Source organism: Corylus avellana, chromosome 9 (genome assembly GCF_965113065.1).
Source record: "Corylus avellana chromosome 9, dhCorAvel1.hap1.2, whole genome shotgun sequence".
Taxonomy (NCBI): Eukaryota; Viridiplantae; Streptophyta; class Magnoliopsida; order Fagales; family Betulaceae; genus Corylus; species Corylus avellana.
Window position 1 is genome coordinate 15,112,321 of NC_142498.1, and position 24,228 is coordinate 15,136,548.

At 33.9% G+C, this 24,228-nt stretch overlaps 1 protein-coding gene across 6 annotated transcripts in view; it reads left to right on the forward strand.

Annotated features, from left to right (window-relative positions):
* The first annotated feature begins 5,076 nt into the window (after positions 1-5,076).
* LOC132189054 (calcium-transporting ATPase 10, plasma membrane-type) overlaps positions 5,077-24,228 on the forward strand; it is a 45,326-nt gene continuing 26,174 nt past the window's right edge. For 3 of the 6 annotated variants that reach the window (XM_088510343.1, XM_059603536.2, XM_059603537.2), the window contains exons 1-9: positions 14,738-15,084; positions 17,888-18,004; positions 18,089-18,128; positions 19,222-19,331; positions 19,436-19,567; positions 19,710-19,799; positions 20,895-20,964; positions 23,895-23,965; positions 24,071-24,154. In XM_088510343.1, the coding sequence (XP_088366469.1) occupies positions 14,917-15,084; positions 17,888-18,004; positions 18,089-18,128; positions 19,222-19,331; positions 19,436-19,567; positions 19,710-19,799; positions 20,895-20,964; positions 23,895-23,965; positions 24,071-24,154 (882 nt within the window). In that variant the 5' untranslated portion in view covers positions 14,738-14,916. Of the gene's footprint in view, positions 5,171-8,464; positions 8,549-13,978; positions 14,061-14,471; positions 14,594-14,737; positions 15,085-17,887; positions 18,005-18,088; positions 18,129-19,221; positions 19,332-19,435; positions 19,568-19,709; positions 19,800-20,894; positions 20,965-23,894; positions 23,966-24,070; positions 24,155-24,228 lie in introns of those variants that run through there. The other 3 variants (XM_088510345.1, XM_088510344.1, XM_088510346.1) reach the window with 3 other exon arrangements.

Consider the following 24,228-nt stretch of genomic DNA (forward strand, 5'->3'; position numbering starts at 1 on the left):
TAGGTGTATGCAAATAATACGTGGAATTAAAATATTAAAACAATTAATCTATCATTCACCAAAATATGGAAAGCAGTGACACAGATATTTTGGTTATGAAGAGGAAACCATTTAGAAAACTCTCTCAAATGTAAAACTCTCCAGGACAGCTAAACCCAGGAAATCATTAAATCAGTAAAAGAATAAGGATTACAAGAAGCTCACAGTTACAAAACCTTTGCAATTGAAACTTTCTTGTATAAGACAAACGACCCACTTGCCTTTTACCACAGTAGCCCTTTCCAGAGATAGCTGGCACAATCCTTCTACGTGATCTCCCTTCACCGGAACTCCAGTTGACTTCACTTCAATAATCACCAAATAAGATCAAACGATCATTCTAAGAGAGAGAATAAAAGCTCTATATCAAGGACTCTCTTAGCACAAAACTTCGAACTCTAGATGCAAATTTCGTAGCAATACAGATATGTAGAGCTCAGTATATATAGTATAAAGACCCCTAGTCTAATTAGACTCAAACTCTAATTGAAAAAGACGTAAAAGCTATAGTACATCAGGACGGTGAGTGATCACGTCCAAACGGAACTAGACAAAAACTAGTTCTAATACACTATGCCTCCGGACGAGAAGTACACTTGTCCGGACGGTACTAGGTTAACAATGCTAACTTCAATTCTCTTGCTCAGCGCTTCCGGACGGCTTGCAGACGAGATTGCAGACGAGGCTCTCGAGTTTTTCTTATTCAACCTTCTCGTCCGGACGGCTTGTAGACGCAGTTGCAGACGAAGCTCTCGAGTTTTAGATGATGGAGTTTGGAATTCTCCTCATTCAGTCTCCTCAGTCGGACTACTTGCATAGGCGTCCGGGCAATTTGAAGATTTCTTACTAATTCTTCCTCGATCGCATACTGCAAACTTAACTTGAACATGTTAACCATAAGTATTTTGTTCACATGAATCTAGCCAAGACAAACTAAAGCTAACAATATTGATTGAACGCCTCAAATTTTAAAGAATATAGTGCAATAACTCATATTTCACGTGGTGATACTACTTTTCTTTACAACTCGCAATGGAAGATTTCAAATAAAAATTTTCTTTTCTTTTTAAAACTACAAAGTCACTCTCACAATGATATAATATACCTGACCTCTACCTAATTTAACATTAGGTACATAAACTTAATGTTATTACACATTTTATTCCATATTTGTCTCTATACAATCCAAAAAGTACCACATATGGCATATATACTAAGGTTGCATTAACAACATCTATCACGACAAAAACTTAAGGTCTCCTGCCAACCTCATGGATAGTACTAGACTAGACTCATGTATGAGTCCTCAACCTCCTCGACAACATCTATAAAATTTCATAATTTTGCATGTGGATATGTGAGTCCATGACTTATAGCAAGTGTAAACATACCAACCTTTCCTATGTAGGATTTCTCTCTCTTTAGACTCATTCTCTCACTATCAATACTCCCAAAATCCTTTTATAAACGTTTCGAAATCAAAATATTCTTTTTATAAACTTTTCAATCCGAAGCTACCTATTTATAAGAAAAACAATTCTTATATTATTAGCAATTTCATATTCCAACACCAAATTTTCTCATTCGAATGAATCTTCCTTAGTCATTATGAAACAAAATTTCAGCACTCTAACACGTAAAAACTAGGGTAAAGTTCACATACCCCCTCAAACTAACACCAAATTGACAATGTCCCTCCAAACTTTCAATTGTGACAATGTCCCCCTCAAACTATTAAAACATTGTCAATGTTCCTCCCAAAGCTAGCAAAAATATAAAACTGTCTTTATAGTCTCAATAAGACAAAAATATTCTTATAAATTATAAAAATAATAATAATAATTTTTAAAAAGAAAATTTTAATTAAAAAATCGTTTTATTTAAAAAAAAAAGATTTTTTATTTTGTTTTTTAAAACGAAAAATTTTATTTTTTATAAACGAAAAATTTTATTTAAAAAAAAAAAATTTTTATTTTTTAAAATTTTGTTTTAAAAAAGATTTTTTTTTTTAAACAAAATTTTTTATTTTTTAAAACAAAAATTTTTATTTAAAAAATCGAATTTTTTTTAGTTTTTTTTCTTATAGAAAGGATTTTTTTTTTTTTTTTTTTTTAATTTGGCCACCCCTTTGATTTATTTATTTATTTTAGTTTTAGGTTTTTTCTAGAAGTTTTAGTATTTTTTTTTTTTTATTTTACTAAAGGTAGTTTCGTCATTGACAATGTTCTGGTAGTTAGGGAGGACATTGTGACAATTGAAAGTTTTAAGGGATATTGTCAATTGGGTGGTAGTTTGAGGAGAGTAGATGGATTTTTCCCTAAAACTATTAAGTTTCATTTTAATAAACTGATGTAATTTGTGCATGCATGTGACATTAAAACAATCATAACTTTTGTTACAAGTGCCAGAATTCCGCATATAACCAAAATTCAAAAAGTTATTTTCAATACACCCCCCGTGGTCGCCAAGCTACGGTCGGTGAGCATATTTTGAGCTCAAAATCCTTCATTATTCTCTACCATTTCTTAGAAATACTTATTTCTTTTGGGGCGAACAAGGTTCTCTCTTGAATTTTCTATCATATGTTTTTAGAACATCTCTAATTCTGTACATAACTTATTATCTTATTCTTTTGGGAAGAAAAAGAAAAAAAAAAAAATCTATTATCCTTTTAACTTTATTTTTTCTGGATATTACAGCTATGTGCAACAATAGTAAGTTACTATTGAAAGAGCTTTTTGAGTTTTTTTAGGCCGTTACATGTTGAGAACCGAGAAAGAAGTAATTAACCTTTAACTTTCCAGCAACTTAATGTACTTTGTCACACAAATTATGAGGATCCAAATACAAAAACATGTGGGATCGGGATCGGGATCGATATCCCAACCAATAATGTGCTACTGAGATGCTAACATGTCACCTGTCGGTAGTTGCATTTAGAGAGATGGATACAACATGTGGATCTCCGCACATATATAACGTGGAAAGTTATTTTGCTTAGTCAGCTGGATATGGTACGATGTTTACGTTATAGGATAATTATCTTTTAAAAGATTGATTGTAATTTAATGGCTACTACACCATACCACGTCAACTTGATTAGAAAAAAGTATTGTGTGTAGCATTAGCATTTCTCTAATTTGAATGATGTTTGTGTATTTCAATTTTAGTCCAAGTATATAATTTAGGAAAGCTAAATAGGACACAAGTAGGGGTAAAAATTCGGTCTCGGTTCTCGGTTATTGGCTAAAACTGGGGTACTTGGTTTTTTATTTTTGAAAACCGGAACCGGAACTAGGTACCCGGTTAATCGGTTATACAATAACCGGCTGATTTCGGTTGGTACCCATTTATCTAAACTGGGTAACTGGTTTTTAAAATTTTTTGCATTTTGGGTTTATTTTAGGTATTCCGCCTAATTTTTGAGCTTATTTTAGGTATTGGACCTAATTTTTTTGGCTCAATTTAACCATTTTGTGCCCCATTTTTTTTTTAAAAAAAAAATAAATAATCAAAAATATTAATAAATATACTAAATTCGAAAAAATATATATAAAATTAAAAATATATTATTATTATTATATCCTGTTACCCGGTTATAACCGGGTATTTAAAAACCCCAAAACCGGTAACCGGAACCGGGCACCCCAATTACCGATTTTTTCCAACCGGTTTCAAATCAGTTTCTCAGTTTTCCAATTTTTCAGTTTACCCATTTTCCGACTTTCCAATTTTTTTTTTACACCCCTAGACACAAAGGAAGCACAGAAAGTGTTGGACCAGAATCCTTTATCTAAGTGTGTACATGATATTTGAATGAATTAGGAACAGAATACGTAGTGGATCTAGACACCAAAGCTTTAAAAGAGCTTTCTATTGGTGAGTGCTTTATTTATGGCTAGCTTTAAAGTGAGTGAAGTTTAATCTTTCAATATCATATCAGTAACTTGCTTAGCTTTAAAGTGAGTGAAGTTTCTTCATTAAAAGATTAAACGCCTAATCATGTTAAATTTTTCGTTTTCTTTTACCTTTTTTTTTTTTTTTTTTTTTTTTTTTTTTTTTCCTAATATTTGCTTTATTTCTTTGTTTTTGTATATATATATTTGCTCAAAGATAAAAATGGAAGAAGAAAAAAATCACCTTATAAGTTGGAAGGCTAGAAGATTAGGAGCATGTTTAGAATTGCATTTGAGAAATAGAGCTTTTAAGTTAAAAATCATTTTTTTTTTGGCAAAAATTTCATTTTTAAGCTTTTACCAAAAGTGTGTTTTGCCTATTTTTAGGTTTTTTTTTACTCTTAAAAATGCTTTCAATTATTTTTACCAAACGAGTACTTTTTTTCTTCAAATTGACTTTTTGAGTGTTAAACGCACTTTCAGGCTCCTCATATGCACACTCATACATGCCCTTAGTCTTTAGATTTTTTTTATTTTGATAATTAGATCCTCAAATTTTTCTTTACTTTCACATAGGTATCTCTATCAATCTACCGTCCAATTATTAATTAACAATATGCCATATCAAATCAATCAATTAATGCTACATGACACTTATGGTGGTTAAAAAACGTGTCAAATGAGAGACATACATATTGTATTAATTTATTGGGCTGACATGAGACATACTATTAACTTAGGATCCAATTGTTGAAATTGAAAACTGAATTATTAAATTAAAATCACATGAAAACTTAAGGGTTAAATTCGAATTTTCTTAAAAAAAAAAAATTAATTAATTGAAGTAATTAAGTAACATGCATGATACCAATTTTAAATTCGGACCATAAAATAAATACTATAAATTTCAATTGAGGTTTTATTTTCGGTGCCAGAATTGATGCATAAAATGGCGGGTAAAACAAATGCATCGCGGCAAGCGTTGACTACTAAAGCGTTTTTTCTTCCTTAATGTTTTTCGAAGACTTACCAAAAAGAAAAAGAAAAAGAAAAAGAAAATGCTTTTTAATATTTATTTATTAGATGGTTTGGACTGTGCGACATTTCTGCGATCTTTCTCGTGGGACTCCCCCTCATTCATGCTTTGCTGACTCTCTGCTGCTCAAAACTCTCAGAAGGAAATCGAAAAGAAAGAAGACTTCGCTTCGACGACTTCGTTTTGACTCTGCAAAAAGGTCGGTCTGAATTAATAATTGCAGTTTTATGTTACAGTTTTTGGTATTTCTTTCGCTTGTGTTAGATATATACATGAAGGGTGTCCATTGATCTTGGGATTAAGCAAGTTATTCACTTAATTTATATTATCAGAAAACTCATAAGCTAGCTTTTTGGTGTTAATGAAACAGAGCTTTTTTATAATCATTGTGCCCAAACTATTGAAGAAATTAATAGTATACGCCTAGTGATCGATGATAAGATGATTAATGTTACAAGTTTGTATTTCACAAGTATGAAATTGATAGGTATTGTTGGGGCAGCAAGTTGCTGCTGCTGCTGCTGGAAAACTTGGGTGTAATGTTGGTTGATTTGTTTGTATTGTTGGTTTAATTGGTGTTCTGGCTAGCTGCTAGATATTGTTTACTGTTGTTCTGAGTAATTATAAAAAATTGATAGGTATTACGTATGGTCATATATTGACATAATATATAATCTGAGAAAGTAAAATCAGAAAACTTGTTAACTAATGAGAGGTTAAGAGAATTACGGCATATATGAAGGTAAAGTTCGTTTCCAAGAACAATAGTCTCAAGGTTTATGAGAATCATGGCTTATGAGGGTTATATTTAAGCCATTGAGAAAACTTAGGTAAGTCGTGTTCGAACGACAACAAAGGTTTCCCTGCTTATCGCATGCGGTGTTTGAACGGAGTTCAAACATTGTTACAATCGAGCTTTTCAGGTTTGGCTTAGTGACCATCGCATTTGAACTGAATTCAAATGCGATTGTGATCATAGCTAGCTTTCGGTGACCCTTTTGTGAAACAATGTATTCAACTTGCATTTGAATTTGGTGTGATCGAGCCTCTCGGGAGCTTGGAATTTGAAGTCGAGAAGTCTTCCGTTCAAACGGCTAAAGATTACAGTATTTGGGAACTCGATTCTTAAAGTGTTTTGATAATTTTGTTCAAACGCATTCGGCCTTTGATCAGAATCGCTAACTACTTATCATGTCCTCCACTTTGAACCGAGCTTTTGACCCTCTCTTGAAAACCAACTTAGTTTAACCCTAGATGTTAGATTTACAACATAACAAGTTTTCACGTTGGATTTGCCAACAACATAAAACCTTACATATTTTTTTTTATCTAAAACTGGAACATAAACTTGGATCTAGGATAAAGTAAACAGCAATTCATCCTTTTATTGAAGAAATTAATGGTCCCCCATATGAAGAATATTGCCTTGGTGGCAAGCTTGCGTGCATGCAAGTGTCTTTCTTTACAGATGAATGGCATGTGAGTAACCTTATACGTGTCAAAAGACCTCGAGTAGCCCATTATTTAATTATCTGAAACATTGACTCTAAAACTCAGCTTTTGATGTGCATTAACGCAATTTAATTTCATAACTAAATCAAAGCACAATTTACTTTACTTACAAAGAAGGAAAAGGAGGACTAGTAAAAAAAGTCAAAAAAGGAAAAGACAAGGAAGAAAAAATAATTAAAGGTTAGCGTGCCGGAAACGACTAGGAAGAAAAAATAATTAAAGGTTGGCATGCCAGAGAAGGGATCGAAATGGTAGCTTCATGTTCACGTAAACGTTGATTGTCATTGAGTACTTTTGAGTTTTGAAGGAACAGCAACAAAGTAAATCCCTCAAGGCAAGCAAAGGCCACTCTCATCCACAAGGATAAGTGAGATTAAGGCAACCTTTTATTGTAATGTTTAACAAGAATGCAATAGCTAGTCACTAATTTAAGTGAAACTTTTTTATATATAAATATTACTTTAATTTTTTAGTTTATATATATGTATATATATTGTTTTCATTAAGACTTGTTCTACTTCTTGCTTTTTGTTCTTTAACTTTTTTCAAACGACAAGTAGACTTGTCCTCAAGAGGCAGCTCAATTGGCTGAGACCACGCCTAATGAAGCGAAGGTCACTAATTCGAATCTCCCTCCCCCTTTTGTGTGGACATGTCAAAAAAAAAAAAAGACAAGTAGAATTCAATTAATACCTTTGTTGCAAGACATTTAGTTTGAAGTGTTGAGGTGCGTACAATTATTTTTATGTAAGATTTAATTTGTTTTAACGATGTAACATAGCTAACATGTTGGATTTAAATTTGGAAAAAATTACCAGTTTAGTTACTATTTTAGGGGTAACTTTCTATTTCTCTTTTTTAAATTCTTGGGATTCAATTCTTTGTAACTATGTTTTTTTTTTTTTTTACCATAATTAGGGCCATAATAAAAGAATATTAACTAACCTCTTTACTATATATAATTGAGGCCTTCAACGTTTTTTTTTTTTTTTTTTTAAATAGAAGAAAACTTAATTATACTAATTGCTATTTGGGGCCTTATTTAAAGAACAATGTTACTTTTTTAAAAGCATATTTGTAAAAATTTCTTATAAACTAATGAGTTAATTGAGTAATGTTAGAAATCTTCCTAGAGTCATCCCAAATGTGATGTGACTTTTAAAATCATCAATAAATCAAAAGTCAATAAATCACATCCCAAATTCAATAATAATTTTAAAAGTCACATCACATTTGGGATGACTCTAAGAAGACTTATAGCATTACTCAAACTAATTTGCATGAAATTTGTGCTGATCGAGCTAAGTTGGGGACTATATATTCTTTCCTTTTCTTGAAGGTTATAAAAAAGAATCAAATAAAAAAAAAGTAAAGTGAAAGTAAAAGTTTTTCCGTACTAATTCTATAAAGAGGTCTCGTTTCCATCGTATTTGGAAACATCAAAACCCTTTAAACTTGAACTTGCCGATAATGGCATTTCGGTACATCGTGCGTAATAACAGTGCTGCCCAAATTAAGACTTCCTGCCGCCTGCAACTACGCAGGTATTGGAGCATTTCTAGTCTTCCTTTCACATTAAATTATTTATTTATTTTTTTAAAAAAAATAATAATTCGGATATACTTTCATTTAAGAAATAGTCAGGATTGAGAAAATTGCCCATGAATGGACACAATATTACATTATTACAGATATCTTGCCAGTACATTACTTACTATCTTTAAATGATTAAAAAAAAAAAAAAAAAGTAACGCTGTAATTACTTTGTTTTTTCCTGTCGACAATCGTTATTTCTCTTCTAGTCGGCAACGTACGGTTGTCTTCTTGAAGCATCTAGTTGTCATATTCATCCGCGTACAGCTCTTAAAGGTCGACATAGTCGGCACGTTTCGTCTTTAATTTGGATGTTTGTTCTTATTTATTATTTATATGGTTTATTATTAATCATATTTATGAGATCTCCATTGTTGGTGGTGCGCAGGTTTTTGTGATTGTCTCTCTACCGCGCGCGATCAAGATAATCAGTTCGCGCCAGCTTCTCATATTTACGCTACCATCCCATCTGGTATGTACGTCTCTTTAATTTGCTCTGTGGAGATCGAGTTTTATTGGGGATATTAATTATATTGCTGCATTTCCCTCCTATATTCTATCTATTTCCTTTTATCCTTTCAGTTTGTTTTTCTCTAATGCTGCATTTCCCTCCTAGATTTGTTTTTTTCTTTTAATTATCAAGTCTTTCTTTCAAAAGACTCATTGATTAAGTTTTCAGATTGTCGACATACATGGGTATATTTTGGGGTTTTCTTTGTTTGAAAATGTGTTTTAATTTGATGTAACGTAAAGATAACAACTGTTTTTGTGAAAAGTGTTTTCCGGTGTGGTTTATAATATTTCAGATTTTTATTTTTTTATTTTTTTAGAGTACACGTGTATATTTTGAAAAAATAAAAAACCTAATCAGATGTAAAGCCCTACTATTAAAAAACTAAAAGGGATTAAAAATTTAAAGTAAAAAAGGTAGGGGTAGCTGCACGATCACCATTACAAATACAGGTCCATAATACTAAGTCAATGTGAGTACCTAACAAAACGGCATTGGATGCCGACTGATCATACTCATAGTCGTACCATCTTACAACTCACAACAAATCAAAACTTTCACGACTTGGGTGACTATGATAGTCACGCCTATCATATGCTCCTTGCGGGGAAAGAGTGGGCATGTGCACTTTAGCGGTTAGTCTTTTGTTGCTTCTATCCGACACGACCAATATTGCTACTATTGGTCTATTGGTTGCAGTTTCGCATGAAGTGGCCCATCTTGGCACATAATAGCACTTATTCATCCTCAACCTGCATTTTCCTCAATGCAGCTTGCCACACTCAAAGCATTGAGGCCTCCATTCCTTTCCAAGCCCTTACTCCCTTGCCCATTTGCAACTCTTGCATGGGGTAACGCCTTCTTCTTTGGACTTGGAATATTTTTGACAGGATTCCTCCTTTAAATTGGCCCAAATAATAGCCTCATTACTCCCCAACTTCTTAATTAGTGAATCCTTTTTGGTGCACCACCATCGCCTTACTTCCCCGAAAAACTTATAGGCGGTGTACTTGACTTTAGTTTGCTCTTCTATGCAACATATAGCTTTGAGCAACTCTCTACATCCATAAGACAACTTTGTGCTCTCTTAGGGCTCAAATTCCCCCCAAACTTAGGGAATGGATACTCGTTAAATTCCTTAAAGGAGCAATTCTTCTTCCCATTCTAGCTTCCCCTCCTTGGGTGTTTGCCGATGCCTCCAACCAATTTACCATTGCTTCTAATGTTTGTGTGGTGTTTAAGAAATTCCTCATCTTCACATCAAGCTCCCATTGCCTCACCTCTATCTTTTGAAGTAACAATGATCACTAGTTCTTGTTTTGAAACACCACATCAGATCTTGTCTATGACACTAAACCTTGTCACAAAAATTTTCCTACTGTGTTTCTAACCGCTAACCACATGGTTACGGTTAGTAGTTGTTACCTCTAACTGCTAACTACAACCACTTTAGGCAATTGTCAATTTTTTGCAATCGCAACTGCTCTGCCTTAGGTGGCTAGTGATTTTAAAATAATTGTCGGTTAGCGGTTATTGAAACTTATAACTACTTTTTAGAAATGCGCTATTTTGGTGTTTTGGGCTTTCCTTAAGCTTATTTTTAGGGTCTATTTTAGATGGTTTTGAGCATTTTTAAATAATTAGAAGGCTTCAAAATGTAACAAAACTCAAGAATATTATTATTATATGAATAAAGATCAATTTCATTTAACTCAAAATGAAAACCTTATATCAAACACACAAAAAAATAATAATATTGTTTTGTATATTATTATTATTTTATATATATAATATATATTAGAGTAGGTGGTTAGCGGTTATTAACATCATGTACCTCCATCTACCCCTAAAACCGCTAACCGCTTAGGGCGGGGAGGTTATCCGGTTGTACAGTTAACGGTTATTAGATGGTTAACAACGGCTTGCTTGTACACCTACTACTTGTAATGCCCTCAAAATTAACTATCTAATAATTAACTTAAAGTGTTACTACTAAACCTTAATTGGGATTAAAGCATCATATTTGAGTATATTGTATTATTATTTTTTCAACTATTGTCATCCAATACTATTATATATACAAAATATATTGAAATTCAAGTATACATGGTTATCACACAACTTATTCCATCAAAAACCTATTTCTCATCTAGAATGTGCTCTTAGGATCATAGGATTCATCATTTCGCATAGATATAACAAAACCATTACATCAATATTATGTTACTTATGTACAAATTTCAATCTTGAGAATATTAATGTTGATAGCATTCCTAGTAGACTCACCAAATTTTACTAGCCAGAATAGTTAAAAATCACATTTTTACTTTGGCTACCAAAATTTTTAAAGCACCATCAATAGCCTCACCATTTAACTATCAATTTTCACTATTCCATTTAAATATTATTTTTCAAAGATTTTTACTATTTCTCTAACATTTATATTTTTGAGTGTATGTCTTTTCCTAACGATCATATTTTTGAATACTGTCTTATTCTAGCGATTATATTTTTAAAAATTTATCTTTTCCTAACAGTTATATTTTTAAATATTCTTTTGGTGAGTGAACAGTACTCACCAAAGTCACCAAACAAGAATTACCATTCTGCTGAGGCTAATGGGGAGGGTTTTTTTTGTAGTTTTTAGAGATTTGACTCACTAAAATAGCTATATATATATATATATATATATATATATATATATATATATATATATATATTTTGATGAGTCTACTAGGGACACTCTGAGTTAAATTTTTATACTTGAGTAGAAATATTATTCCTTCATTGTTTGCAAATACTTTTATATTTTTTGTCTTTAGAAATTGTTTATGTTGTTTTTAAGATCGAAAATTTATGTTCAATTGTCTATAAATAGAAAAATATAAAATCGTGACTATGACTGGCCCCTTGTTTTATATTAAGTTTTTTTTTTTAATGTTTTATTATATATATATATATATAAAATTAAGTGAATTATCATTAGTATCCACCTATTGCTTCAATTCTCCACGTATTGCTTGACAACGAGCTTAGGCTTTGGCTTTGCATTAGTTTCAACAGTCGTTGGATATTATAGCTCGACCCGAACTCAAGCTATATCTACACGAACTTGACACGAACTTGACAACGAGCTTGACAACGAGCTTATGCTACTACATGCCAAAACTTTCCTTATTTAAGTAAAGTACGTTTGATAATCCGCTCGGTTTAGTTCGACTCGAACTCAAGCTTGATACTAGACAAACCCGTTTGTTACTGTAGAAACTCGCTTGATTTGTGAATGATACATACTTGGTTTGCTCGAGAAAACTAAATAGGGGCTCGCGAGCTTAGCTCATTTAAAGCTCGACCAATTCGTTTGTCCGATTCGTTAGCTCATTCATATATATATATATATATATATGTATATATATATTACTCGCTTCTTCATTTTTCTTGAAGTATAATTATATACTATAATTGTGCTATAGTATACTATATTATATAGTTCTATTATCTAGTTATATATAATAATATATTGTTAATTTGCTACGTATAGATTATAGTTATATCTAATATTGTATAATATGTCTTATATAATTAAGTGTTATATATTTATACTATAGATAAATGTGTAGAGGTTGTTTTAAAATTCGGTCTTGAACTTTGCTCGAATCATACATTAAAGAATTTAATAGCCTAGTTCGAGCTCGAGTTGAGTCCGGATGGACTCGATCGAATAGCATTTTCAATGAGCTCGAGCTTTCAATGAGCCAGTCTTGAACACACATTTTATAGCTCGACTCGAAACTCAAACTTGACTCGAATAAGTATCTTTGTAAATGCGCTAGTCTTGAAATCCTAAAGCTCGACTCGGCTCGACTCAATTGCAGCCCTCATATGATTGAATTCAAGGTTTTACAATTCTCTATCTCATATATGGTCTTCCAAATACCCTTTGCGTACAACGTGGCCTATATTGGATAAAAAATTATGTGATAATACAATTTTTACTACAAAATTATTTATAAATTATTGTGATAATTCATAATTTGTGAAATAATTAAGAGAAATAAATTAACTAGATCTTTTTGCTTAGTTATTTTACCATTATTGATTACTATGTTAGTTTTAAATAATTTTATGGTAAAAGATATAGTATTCCTAATAATGGCCGAGCATAGTGGCTAATTGCCACCTATTGGTGCTAGGCGGTAGAAGAAAATCAAGGTAGGTGGAACATTGGGGCTGCCAAATTTTGACACGATCTGCGAACTCGACATAAACCTAACATGAAATTAAAAGTGTTAACACTGAAGAGTTTGACCCGTTTAATTACATGAATTGGTTTATGGTTAACCTATATAATCTTATATCTATACTTTGACACGACCTAAATCCAAACACGCGACATAATGACAAACAATTTTTGACACGACTCGCAAACCCGACACGAACCAAATACAAAATTATAGGGTTAGGATTGAAGGGTTTAACCCGTTTAATTTAATGGTTCGGGTTAAGGTAAACCTATATAGCTTTATATATACATATATATATGTATATGTTTCAACACGATTCGAACTTGATACGCAAATACGAATTGCCACCCTACTGAAACATATATTAAAAAAATGAGGTTTAAATGCATCACTTTCTCCAACCCTATCATTTTCGCGTCCCCTTCGATCTTCGTCACTCATTCTCTCTCTCACTCTTAGCTTCACCCCTTACATTGCCGTCCCCCGCTCAGCTGCAGCGCCACCATTCGACCTCACTCTCAGCCTCTCACTCTCTCTTCAAATTTCAATTCGAGGTCATTAATTCAATATAAGTCTAGGGCCAAGAGCCGCCTACCATCCAAGGTGATGGGTTTTTCATTAGGCCCATTATTATTATTTTTTTCATTTCTTGGTCACTGTCCATCCTCGCCAATGACTTAGCGGTGACAATTAATTACGAAAATTTACTTTGATGGAAAAAGCCAATGAATCTATCGACTTTTGTTCATATTTCATCTCTAATTCATTTGGACCGTAAAGATCCACTTCCCAATAGTAGTTCGCCGGCTGCAATAACACGTCTTCCATCCTTTATGACTTTGTAGTATTCCATTTCCATCCACTAGCCGTCGGCTGAGCGATGCCATGACAAGTCGATCGACATAAAAGAAAGTTCTTATGCTTTCAACTTACGATCTCTCTCTACCCTCCACAATATCTCAATCATATCCTCACTACTTTTTAAAGGATATGTTCGTAAATTATAACATAAATTAAGGCGTAGAAGATGTAAGAAGATTCACACTAAAGTCAGAAAGCAATTAACACAAAAAAGTCAGTTTCTAGTTGCTGCTATCAACCCATCCATCCCACTTCACGTACCTTCCAACTACGAAAAGTAGTAAATAATCTCAATTAATGCTTATTTAATCAAGAGTTTTTGTTTTTGTTTGAGTTCTTCGATCTGCGATATCCGAGCCGAAACAGACGTAAGTACTGTATATCAACTTTTGTGTAATCTTCTTCTATCTTCCAACTTCTAAGATTATGTTCTAATACAGTAATAGCCAGAAACTAGAAAAAGAGAAAAACATGCAAACCAATTAAAAACATAAGATTTCACGAGAACCTTGCCGGCCGACCAAGACAATTAAGGCACACGGTTCGAATCCAAATACGTGTGAAGCACTCAATAAGATAAGGCATCTAAATTGATTTTTTTTTTTTTTTTTTAACAAATATTCGAAAAGTAAATAAATAAAGCGTAGAATATCTTTTGTTTTTTGACTTACAAGTATATAATAATATACTTTTTTTTTTTGAATTTATTCCTTTTGATAATTATTATATTATCCTAATGCAAATATGCCTTTTGGTTTTGTTCTTCAATGAATTTTCAGTTCTCGAGTATCTTTAAAAAAATATAGACGAGGAAGACGACAGGACAGGGGAAGGTAAAAATTGTTCAGGTGGCCAGAGTAAAGGCTGTGTTTGGTAAACCCGTACGGTTTTCTGATTTCTGGTAAAACTACACAACTCTCTCTTTATTTTATTTTGTTTGTTTTATTGTTCAATTTTATCCTGCCAAACAGTACCCTAGATATTAGGCTATTAGGCCGGGCCCGAGCGTTGTGTTTAGACCTTATACGAGAATTGGGCTTTTTAGTAATTTTCTGAATTAACTTTTAATCCTTTAGAATCTCAACTTCAAGTTTTCTAGGGTTAGTGTAAATCTGGAAAGAAAAGACGAGTGTGAGAGTAGACGGGGATTTTGTTTATGGATTTGATTTGTGTTGATAATAGACAGAATTAGAGTGTGACGGTGCCATCTCTCCTGCGACAGTAATGAACTTTTCGAAGAGCTCGCCACACCGCCGGCTCAACAACGATTTAGAGGCCGGTGGAAGCCATTCCAACGGACCTTCCACCGCCGAAGACGATGAGAGTTCATCGGGCCCTTTCGATATTACCAGCACTAAGAATGCCTCTATTGAGCGTCTCCGTCGGTGGAGGGTACGTCTTACATGCTCTCTCTCTCTCTCTCTCTAATATAATTTGATTTTCTCAGATTTGAGTGCTCGTTGCTGTGTTTTTGCCTATGGGTTTTGTGCTTTGATGGGTTCTTGATTCTCTTTTGGTTTTTTTTTCCCCCAACTATTGTTTTGGGAATGGGATGCCTGGATGAACTGTAAGCGATATAGGCTGTGTTTGGGAAGGGGCTTGAAAAATTGAGTACGCCGATACTGTAGTAGATTTGATTGATGTAAGAAAAAAGAAAAAAAAGGTTAAGAAAGTTTTGCATGAAAAAATGAAAAAAATTTGTTTTGTAAGATTTTTTTTATTTTGAATAATAATAAAAAATATTAATGTGACGTAAAAAGTAAAAATGTTTGGATTAATTTTGAGAAGAGAAAAAAATTTGGGACTCTGTGTCCTTGGGTCCAGCCCTTCCCCAAACACAGCCATATTGTTTTTCGTAATTGGCAAAGGTGGACTTTGATGTTTTCTTCTTGTTGTCGCTGTTGTTGTTTTTTTTTTAGTTAGAGATTTCGCTTGTGTTTTTGTGGTACTAGCAATAGAGGAATAGGAGCAGGTTTACCAGTTCGAACTTATACATATGTAACTTCTGGTAAGGAACTTTAGGTTTATCTAAGATGGAGGGGGTCTTAGTGCTCCCAAAATACCAACAAGACCACAAAAATCTTGAGCAACCGACCGAGCAATGTAGAGCATGAAAGCCACAAGGACCAAACAATACCAAAAAAACTGAGCGAATAGTGCAAGAACCAAGCCGGAGACACAGGGAGAGGGGGAACAGAATAGCCTCTGCCCCAATGCATAGCTCACCCCCAAGGTCAAGCTATGGCAGAAATCCTAGAGGAACAGACCAAGTCTCCAAGATGCCCAATGAAATTTCTGCTGTGGTGCTCAGGCTGGTGCTGGCGAAGGACACACCCACAATACTCCTTCAGACCAAGGAAACATACCAACCCGTTCTACATGTACTTCTTGCTACCTCCAAAAACGACATCTTGAAGAGCTTCCCCAACACCCAACTAGAATGGACCCGCTGTCGATACCTGAGGACCATCATGACGTAATGTCAACCCACTCGACTCTCACACCATCGGGCTTAAACATTTTTTTTTTTGATAAGTAATGAGAATATTATTGAAAAAAGCGCAGAGGGGCGCAACCCTAATGCAAAAAATATATACAATAGAACCCTTACGGAATATACAAAGAGCACATACTTAAACATGAGAATGTAAGGAGGGGATTTTTTTGATTCACACGCATTGTCATTAACATAGTTTCTTATCGTGCTTCTTTGGGCAAAAAAAATTGAGATAGTATTATTTGGTCAGAAAACTAAAGTAGAAAATTGGATATTTATTATCAGGTCAAACGATTGTGCATGCGGCAAACTAGATTTATTTATTTTTTAACGTCAGGAAAGGTTGCTTGGGCGTTGCAAAAAATAGAAGGGTTGTTTGATAGTGGCAATTATGTTTGAAAAATGTTCAAACTATCATCTAAATTACGGTTTTGTTGTTCAAACTACAAAAAGCATTATAGAAAAAGAAAAGGATAAAAATAAAATAAAAAGGAGAACATAGTATCTCGCCTTGCATGTTAATGGTAGTAAAATTTTTATGACAATACATTCAAGTTTAATGGTAGGAATTCCGTTGTAGCACTATGGAAATTCTCAGACTTGTCAAAGAAAATTTTAATGGTATGAATTAATTAATGCTATTCTTTATTGGCTTTGATTCTGCCCCAATGGTGAGGGTTTACCTGTTGGTGGATAAACTATGGATAATTTGTCAGTGATATATACAACATTATAAAAAGAAAGAAGAAAAAAATTCATTTCAATGATGTCAGATGGACTTGTAGATGATAGATGATAGATGATTGTATTCTTGCTGCAAATCATAATATGGGTTTAATATTGGCTAAATTATAATTGGTTATGTAACCTCTTGTGGTCGTTTAGGCATACGAGATAGAGATTATGGCTACAGTTTGATGGCGAAATGCATTAGGCTTAGAATCCCTGCTGTATTTTTTACCATTAGGAATATAAATTGCGGGCTGTTGCAGTCAATTTAAAATCAAGTCTCAGTGTTAGGTCTAGTACTTTTCTTTCTTTTATTTTTTTTCTTGATGAATTATTTGCGAGTATTTTCAGTGTGCAAAGATACTCTAATTTTTATGTTCATTTCATAAATAGGCTAGGGATCCTTGAGAAGATAAAGAAATATAATTAAGGTTTGTGAGAGCAGAAAAAACATGAAGTGTTATGCAAAAAAAAGGAAATGAGGGGGGTGAATATGAATTGATGTTGATGAAGAAGGGCCAGAAATTTACGATGCATGATGAAATATAAGATAGTCACATGATAATAGTGCTGGAACATGCAATTGGTACCTCGCCCTTCAATGAAACACTTGGCTGCCTTTCATCTTCTTTGGCTTCCTCCTCTCCTCCTAAAGCACCGGTTGTCTATTGAACTTTTCCACTTCGTGATTGTCGTTATGTTGTGCAGATAAGAAAAGCTTTTGTTTCCTGCTGAGGAAAATCATTTTTTGTTTATCGAAAATCATTTCTTTTTAAAAAAAATTTCTTTCTACTGTAAAAGTATTAGGAATAGTCATTTCCTAGTTGCAGCTGATCCTCATTCAGTAGAAACTATATATACAATTCTGTAATCTTACTGTATTTGGCAGTAATGGCTAGTCTAATTGTGCGTTATTTGAAGACAATGTTGCTTATAGTGTTTGAGCTAACTCAAGTTTGTCATCTGTAGCAAGCGGCGCTTGTGCTAAATGCTTCTCGTCGATTTCGTTACACCTTGGACTTGAAAAGGGAAGAAGAGAGGAAGCAACGGATAGGGACTATTAGAGCACATGTTCAAGCCATACGAGTAATATAATTCCTTAAACCTATTTTCTTTTACATTGTTTATAGCTGGAATATATCTTTAAATTAATGAAATTGGCTATGCTAGGCTGCATATCTTTTCAAGGATGCGGGGAATCGAGAAAATGGTACTTCTATTTCTGTACTTTCTTGTGCAATATTTTTTACTTTTTTGGATATCTAAGAACAATAAGATAGTGTCTTACACTGTCCACCCCTGCCCTTCTTAAGTTATGGTTGGTTTTTAATTTGTAATGATTCCTTCGTGAATGGTGCTCTGTTATTTCAAGATCATTTTCATGACATTTTTTGCTCCAGAGATTTAATGTCAATTGCTTTTACCAGATTTGTGCTCCTAAGTTCGTGAACCTTTGATATATTGTTGTATTTTGAGCTCTGCTCTCAGGAAAAATTTATATTTTCATTTCTGATACTATGATACCCTTTTTGGGATTCTGTCAGCAGTTTATGTATATGTATACCCAAATATTCAGAGACTCATAATCTATTATCAAATCTCTATCTCTCTTTTTCTTGTCTGTTTCATATTTTGTGTCAGATTATTCTTATTATATAAGCACATATTTTTCTTTTATAGCACATAATTGCTTCTTGACAAAGTTATGAAAATAGATTGCCAACAGTGCCATGAAGACTAACAAGTATAGTCCAGTCATATGTTTGACAGTCGATAAAAAATGGATTCAAGTTGACAAAGCCTTGCGTCAATTGCTTGGTCATTACTCCTTTATGAAATTTCCCCCTATTTTCTTTCCTTGTTATATATTAGCATTTCTTTCTTGAGGACTTCAACCTTTGCTTTTGGCCCTTTTATGATATTGGCCAAGTTACCTGTATTCTACCATGAACACTATGATTTTGTTGGTCTTGTTGTATGGCACTTTAGCCTAATTCTTCCTCTTTCCTATGCTGGTTTGAGATTTTTTTTTGCCGCCAGATGATATGCTGTAGTAGGGTTCAAGTTTACGTTTACCATCGTTTATGTTGGACTTGTTCTATGAACTTTTGATGCATGTGTTTTTAGCCATTGTGCTGTTTTATCTTGATCTGAATTACCTGTTTGTGTACCGTGATTTGTGGTGCAACATGGCTTTTTAATTGCATTGTTGCGGTATGGATCATTGTTTCATTTTTTTCAAAAAAATGTAAACATATACTGTTTGAAGACATGATGATTTACTTGCTGCATTCAACTGTTAGGAACGTTGGAACTACGTCCACCTCCCAGTGGTGATTTTGGGATTGGACAAGAGCAACTTACTTCAATGTCAAGGGAACACAATGTTTCAGCTCTGGAGATATATGGAGGGGCAAGTTTTCCACTAAATTATCTTTTATTGGTCTAATTTCTGTATTATTTGTATTTTTTTTACTGTAATTTCACATATTGTTGGCTTCTCTACCTTTACATCAGGTTAAAGGGCTATCGAATTTGTTAAAAACAAATTTAGAGAAGGGGATTCAAGGAGATGATACTGATTTAGTGAAGAGGAGGAATGCATTTGGATCAAACGTTTATCCTCGGAAAAAGGGGAGGACTTTTTGGGTAAATTTCATTTCAAATTTGGTCTTTTAACACTCACTTTGTTTTATTATTACTAATACCTTTTGCTTTCTTAAAGAAGAGAATATGCGCTATTACATTTATTTGTTTATTTATTTACTCATTGTTTTGCTGTCTCTCTTAGATGTTTCTTTGGGAAGCTTGGCAAGACCTCACATTAATCATATTGATGGTAGCTGCGGTGGCCTCTTTGGCATTGGGTATAAAGACTGAGGTAAGCTTTGGCAGGGAGGGCATAATAGACTGCTATCTTGTTTTTGTATTGCAGTAGAATGTGATGCGTCTTACGAAGGGTCTTGGGCATTAATTTCTGTAACTTATGGTGCTCTTCTTTCCCTGCAAGACAACAGTCTTTTTTCTGTAGTTGTATCTAAGAATTATGTGAGCCACATTCCTTTTTTCTTTTTATTTTTTTATTTTTTTTATTTAAGAAATCAAGTGCTTTTGATAAAAGCAAAGAGTTTGCTATGCATGGTTGACTTAGTAAACAAAAGACATGTCTTGGTACGCAACTACAATTTGGGCTAAGACATATTAAAATAGAAGTGAATGTTGTCTTTCATCATGACTATGTAGATATGGTACCCTTGTGTTTCAAAAGACATGTCTTGGTATGTATAAATTTGGAGCTTTTCCAAGTATTAGATCATAATTATGTAAATTTAGAGGCACTAGTCCAACCTAATGAGATATAACATGGCATTCAGGTACTCCTTTATGTTGAGGTAAGTTTGCATTTTGTGCTTGATGATTTATAAGATTTAGGTTGTAGTCTTGTTATGTGAACCAGCAATGATAAAGTGGGTGGAGGCTTACCAAGAGCAGAAGTTTTAGTTATCAGGTGCTGAGGAAGGTGTAGGTTTGAGATGTGGAATAGTCTTAACGAGTTCCTCTTGTTCTTCTTGGGTTGAGTTTTTGTTTCATTCTTCTGTATCAAAGAATCTTGTGGCCCTTGAGAGGTTTGGACTAGAAAAGTGCAAGAGAAAGTGGCCATACTTGCCTGACGTTCTATATTTCCTCCTTTACACATGGTGTATGCCACTTTGCTATTTTGAATAGATTGTTTAGTTGAAAGTATAAATAGTTCAAGATTCATTTTAAGAGCTTCTAGACAACTATGTCTGTTGTGCTTTTGATCATTGTTTGTTTGTGAGATCCACTCTCTGGTTTTGGTTTTCTTTCAGGTTTGGCTTTTCCTTTTTCTTTTAGCATTGTGTTCTTTCACTGGTTTTCTCTTATCAAATACCTGAAACTTTTTCCTTTATTTATCTCAAGATGTTATGTCTTATTCTTCATTTTACTTTTATAGGGTATTAAGGAAGGATGGTATGATGGAGGGAGCATTGCTTTTGCTGTTATTCTTGTCATTGTTGTTACAGGTATTGAATTGAATGTTTTATTAAGAGTAATTCTACATATCCCACCCCGATCTCATTGGGCTGATAAGGCACTGCCATATCAGCCCAATGAGTTGGGGGTGGGATGGGGTGTAGTATGTAGCATTTCTCTTTCATTAACAATATTTATTTCCTCGAATCCTTGTTCCATTTTCAGTGGATAATTTTAATGTGTTCGATTGATACTCCATTTTTGTTCTTGGGCTGAGGTTTATATTACAGCTGCTAAGAGAACTACTCCTACACCATGTCTTAAAATTCTTCTTCTTAAGACATATGTTGACCAATAAAAAAATTCGTAAATATTTTATTTTATTTTTTTTTAATTTATATAAGTAAATCAAGTTCAATAAAAGCGCAAAGGCCGCAACTCAAGTACACATGGCGTACAAAATAAAAAACATAGCAAGATCAAAGATGAAAAAATAGAGCACAAAAATCTACAAAGCTAAAGATATTGAGAATGGCGTTAACATAGTTCCACACAAAGAGTGATTTAAGAATCATAATCTTTGAAACTTCGGGGATTTTTCTCTCTCCAAATGCACCACATTAAACAAGAAGGAATTACATTCCAAACAATGTTAAAATCTTTTCGACAAAACCTTCATTTCTAGCATGCCAAGAGCTCCACATTTCATCTGGGCATAACCCACTCTACTCCAAATATTTAAAAAGCCAAATTCTGTAACTCCGGCAATTTCACAGTGAAGGAGGTGATCAGGTGTTTCCACACTCTTTTTACAAATACAACACCAATCCATTACTATGATGTAACACTTATAGATATTATAGTTCTTATCAAAAAAACTTATAGATATTATAGTGAGAATTTTTCCTAGAGATGCCAAGTGAAGAGAGCCACCCTCAAAGGAGTCTTAGACCTCTTGATGCTCTTCCAAGGGAAAGAGGAGCCGGAGAACTTTGTAAAAAGTTTTGACCTCAAAAGATTTTCTTTTGGAAGGAATCCAAAGAGAACTTATCTTCATCGTCCTGACCCAACATAACATAATACAAGCATTGGAAAGAGAAGATACATAATCCACCTCCAATCATGCACCAATCTGATGAAATTAATGTCCCACTGCTCTACTTTATTGTGAGCGACCATGTGGTCAGCCACTAGAGCATCCCTATCCCTTTCAATGAGAAATAACTCTGGAAAGGTTTCCTTCAGAGAACGAACCCCCCACCAAATGTCAGACCAAAATCTGGTCTGAGCACCATCACCGACCTTGATTCTAACAAAACTAGAGAAGGCATCCCAACCTCTCCTAATATGTTTTCATAGACTTACTCCATATGGTATAGGAACAACATTAGAGCACCAACCGCCTGACTGACTACCATAATTTTTTATCCATTACTTATTTCCAACAAACCTCTCTCCACAGCATATCTCCATAACCACTTTCCCAAAAGAGGCTAATTAAAATTGAGCAAACTCTTAATTTCCAAACCTCCAAGATGAAAAGGAGTATAAACCTTCTTCCAATTAACAAGATGAAACTTAGACTCGTATCCAAATCACCCCACAAGAAATTCATTTGTAGTTTTTCTATCCAATTTGCAACACTTACTGAGTTAGGGAAAAGGGAAAGGAAATATGTTGGGAGGTTGGAAAGCGTGCTCTTGATCAACATTAACCAGCCACCTTTAGATAAGTAGAGCCGTTTCCACCCCAATAATCTTCTCTCCTTTTCTCAGTAATTGTGTCCCAATAAATTTAGCCTTGCATGGAGCACATAGAGGGTGGCTGAAGTGTAACACCCCGCCCTAAATATATGATATAGTCCGCTTTAGGCCAAGTCCGCACGGTTTTATTATTGGGTTTGCCCCAACAGGCCTTATACCATTTAGAGAGAGCATATTCGATATTAACTCATCATCGTTTTCACACCCAGGCAATGGGAGACGTCACAATCACCCCCTCTTGGGACCCATGTCCTTCGTGATTCTTAATTCGACTGGATTACAAGATATGTCACCATTGCTAACCAAGTTCTCTACCTTGTTGCATTTTCTATTAGAGTTAGCCATCTGATCGAAAAATATGGTATTTTTATCCCTCTCTTAACTACAACACCCTCTATTTTTGCTTCCAGCTCACCTCCTCCAAAAGAATAGTCTTCTCCAACTCAATTAGCCGCATCCTTCCTCCATTTCTCCTCACTAGAAAGCGATCTGTTCTTCGATTCCACCCAGTGCTTTTATATCCTCAAGACGAGCCCTTTTGTTCTTCTCCACTTTACCAAACTCCTTATCATTCCACATTTTTAGGTCAGCTTTCAGAGCATTTAATTTCTAAGCCAAAACAAAGTTAGGACAACCATGAAAATAATGGGAACTCCACTAGCAAAGTTAGGACAACCATGAAAACAATGGGAAGTCCATTAGTGCCTCACCTTCTCAACGAAGGCATATGTTTTCCAAATTTAAAATAACTTTTGCCCCTCTAAAAATTGTCACAATCAAGAAGAATGGGAAAGTGATCTGAAAGAACTTTAGGTAATCTACTTTGAACCACGTTTGGAAGTGATCATCCCAATTGAGAGAAGAGAGACTTTCCGATTCTAGACCAAGGAGGAGTGTCCTGATTATTAGACCAAGTGAAATTCTTATCTTGGAGGTAAGACTCTGCTCAAAGATAAAGTCTGAGATGAGAAATTTGATGTGGACACCTGGTATCTGTGGTAATTTAGTTTTTAAATCTTAATCTGTTTTACTCTGATGTTTGGAATTCTTTATGAATCTTTGAAATTGTCAACCCCTTTGTTATGTCTTTTCTTTGGTCGTTGCAAGCTGGAGGGGTTTAAGAATTATGTCATATTGGTTGCCTCTATATGAAATATTATTTCCACTTATTAGTTTTTTTCTTTGGCCCATTTTCTTTTTAATTCATTCCTACACAGCTGTAAGTGATTATAGACAATCTCTTCAGTTCCAGAATTTAAATGAGGAGAAGCAGAATATCCATATGGAGGTTCGTTTTTGTGGATTTATGTGCTCTATGATTATGTTTTCATTACCCCACCATCCCCGGATCTTTTCTTGTTTGGATTTATATTGTGAAGATACACATTAATAGGTTATTAGAGGTGGCAGAAGAATTGAGATATCTATATATGACGTTGTAGTTGGTGATGTTGTGCCTCTCAACATTGGTGATCAGGTAAATGTTGTCTTTTTTTCTTATTGATGTGTATTACAGTTGTGCTTCAAATTTTTTATTGACTTGACATTCTA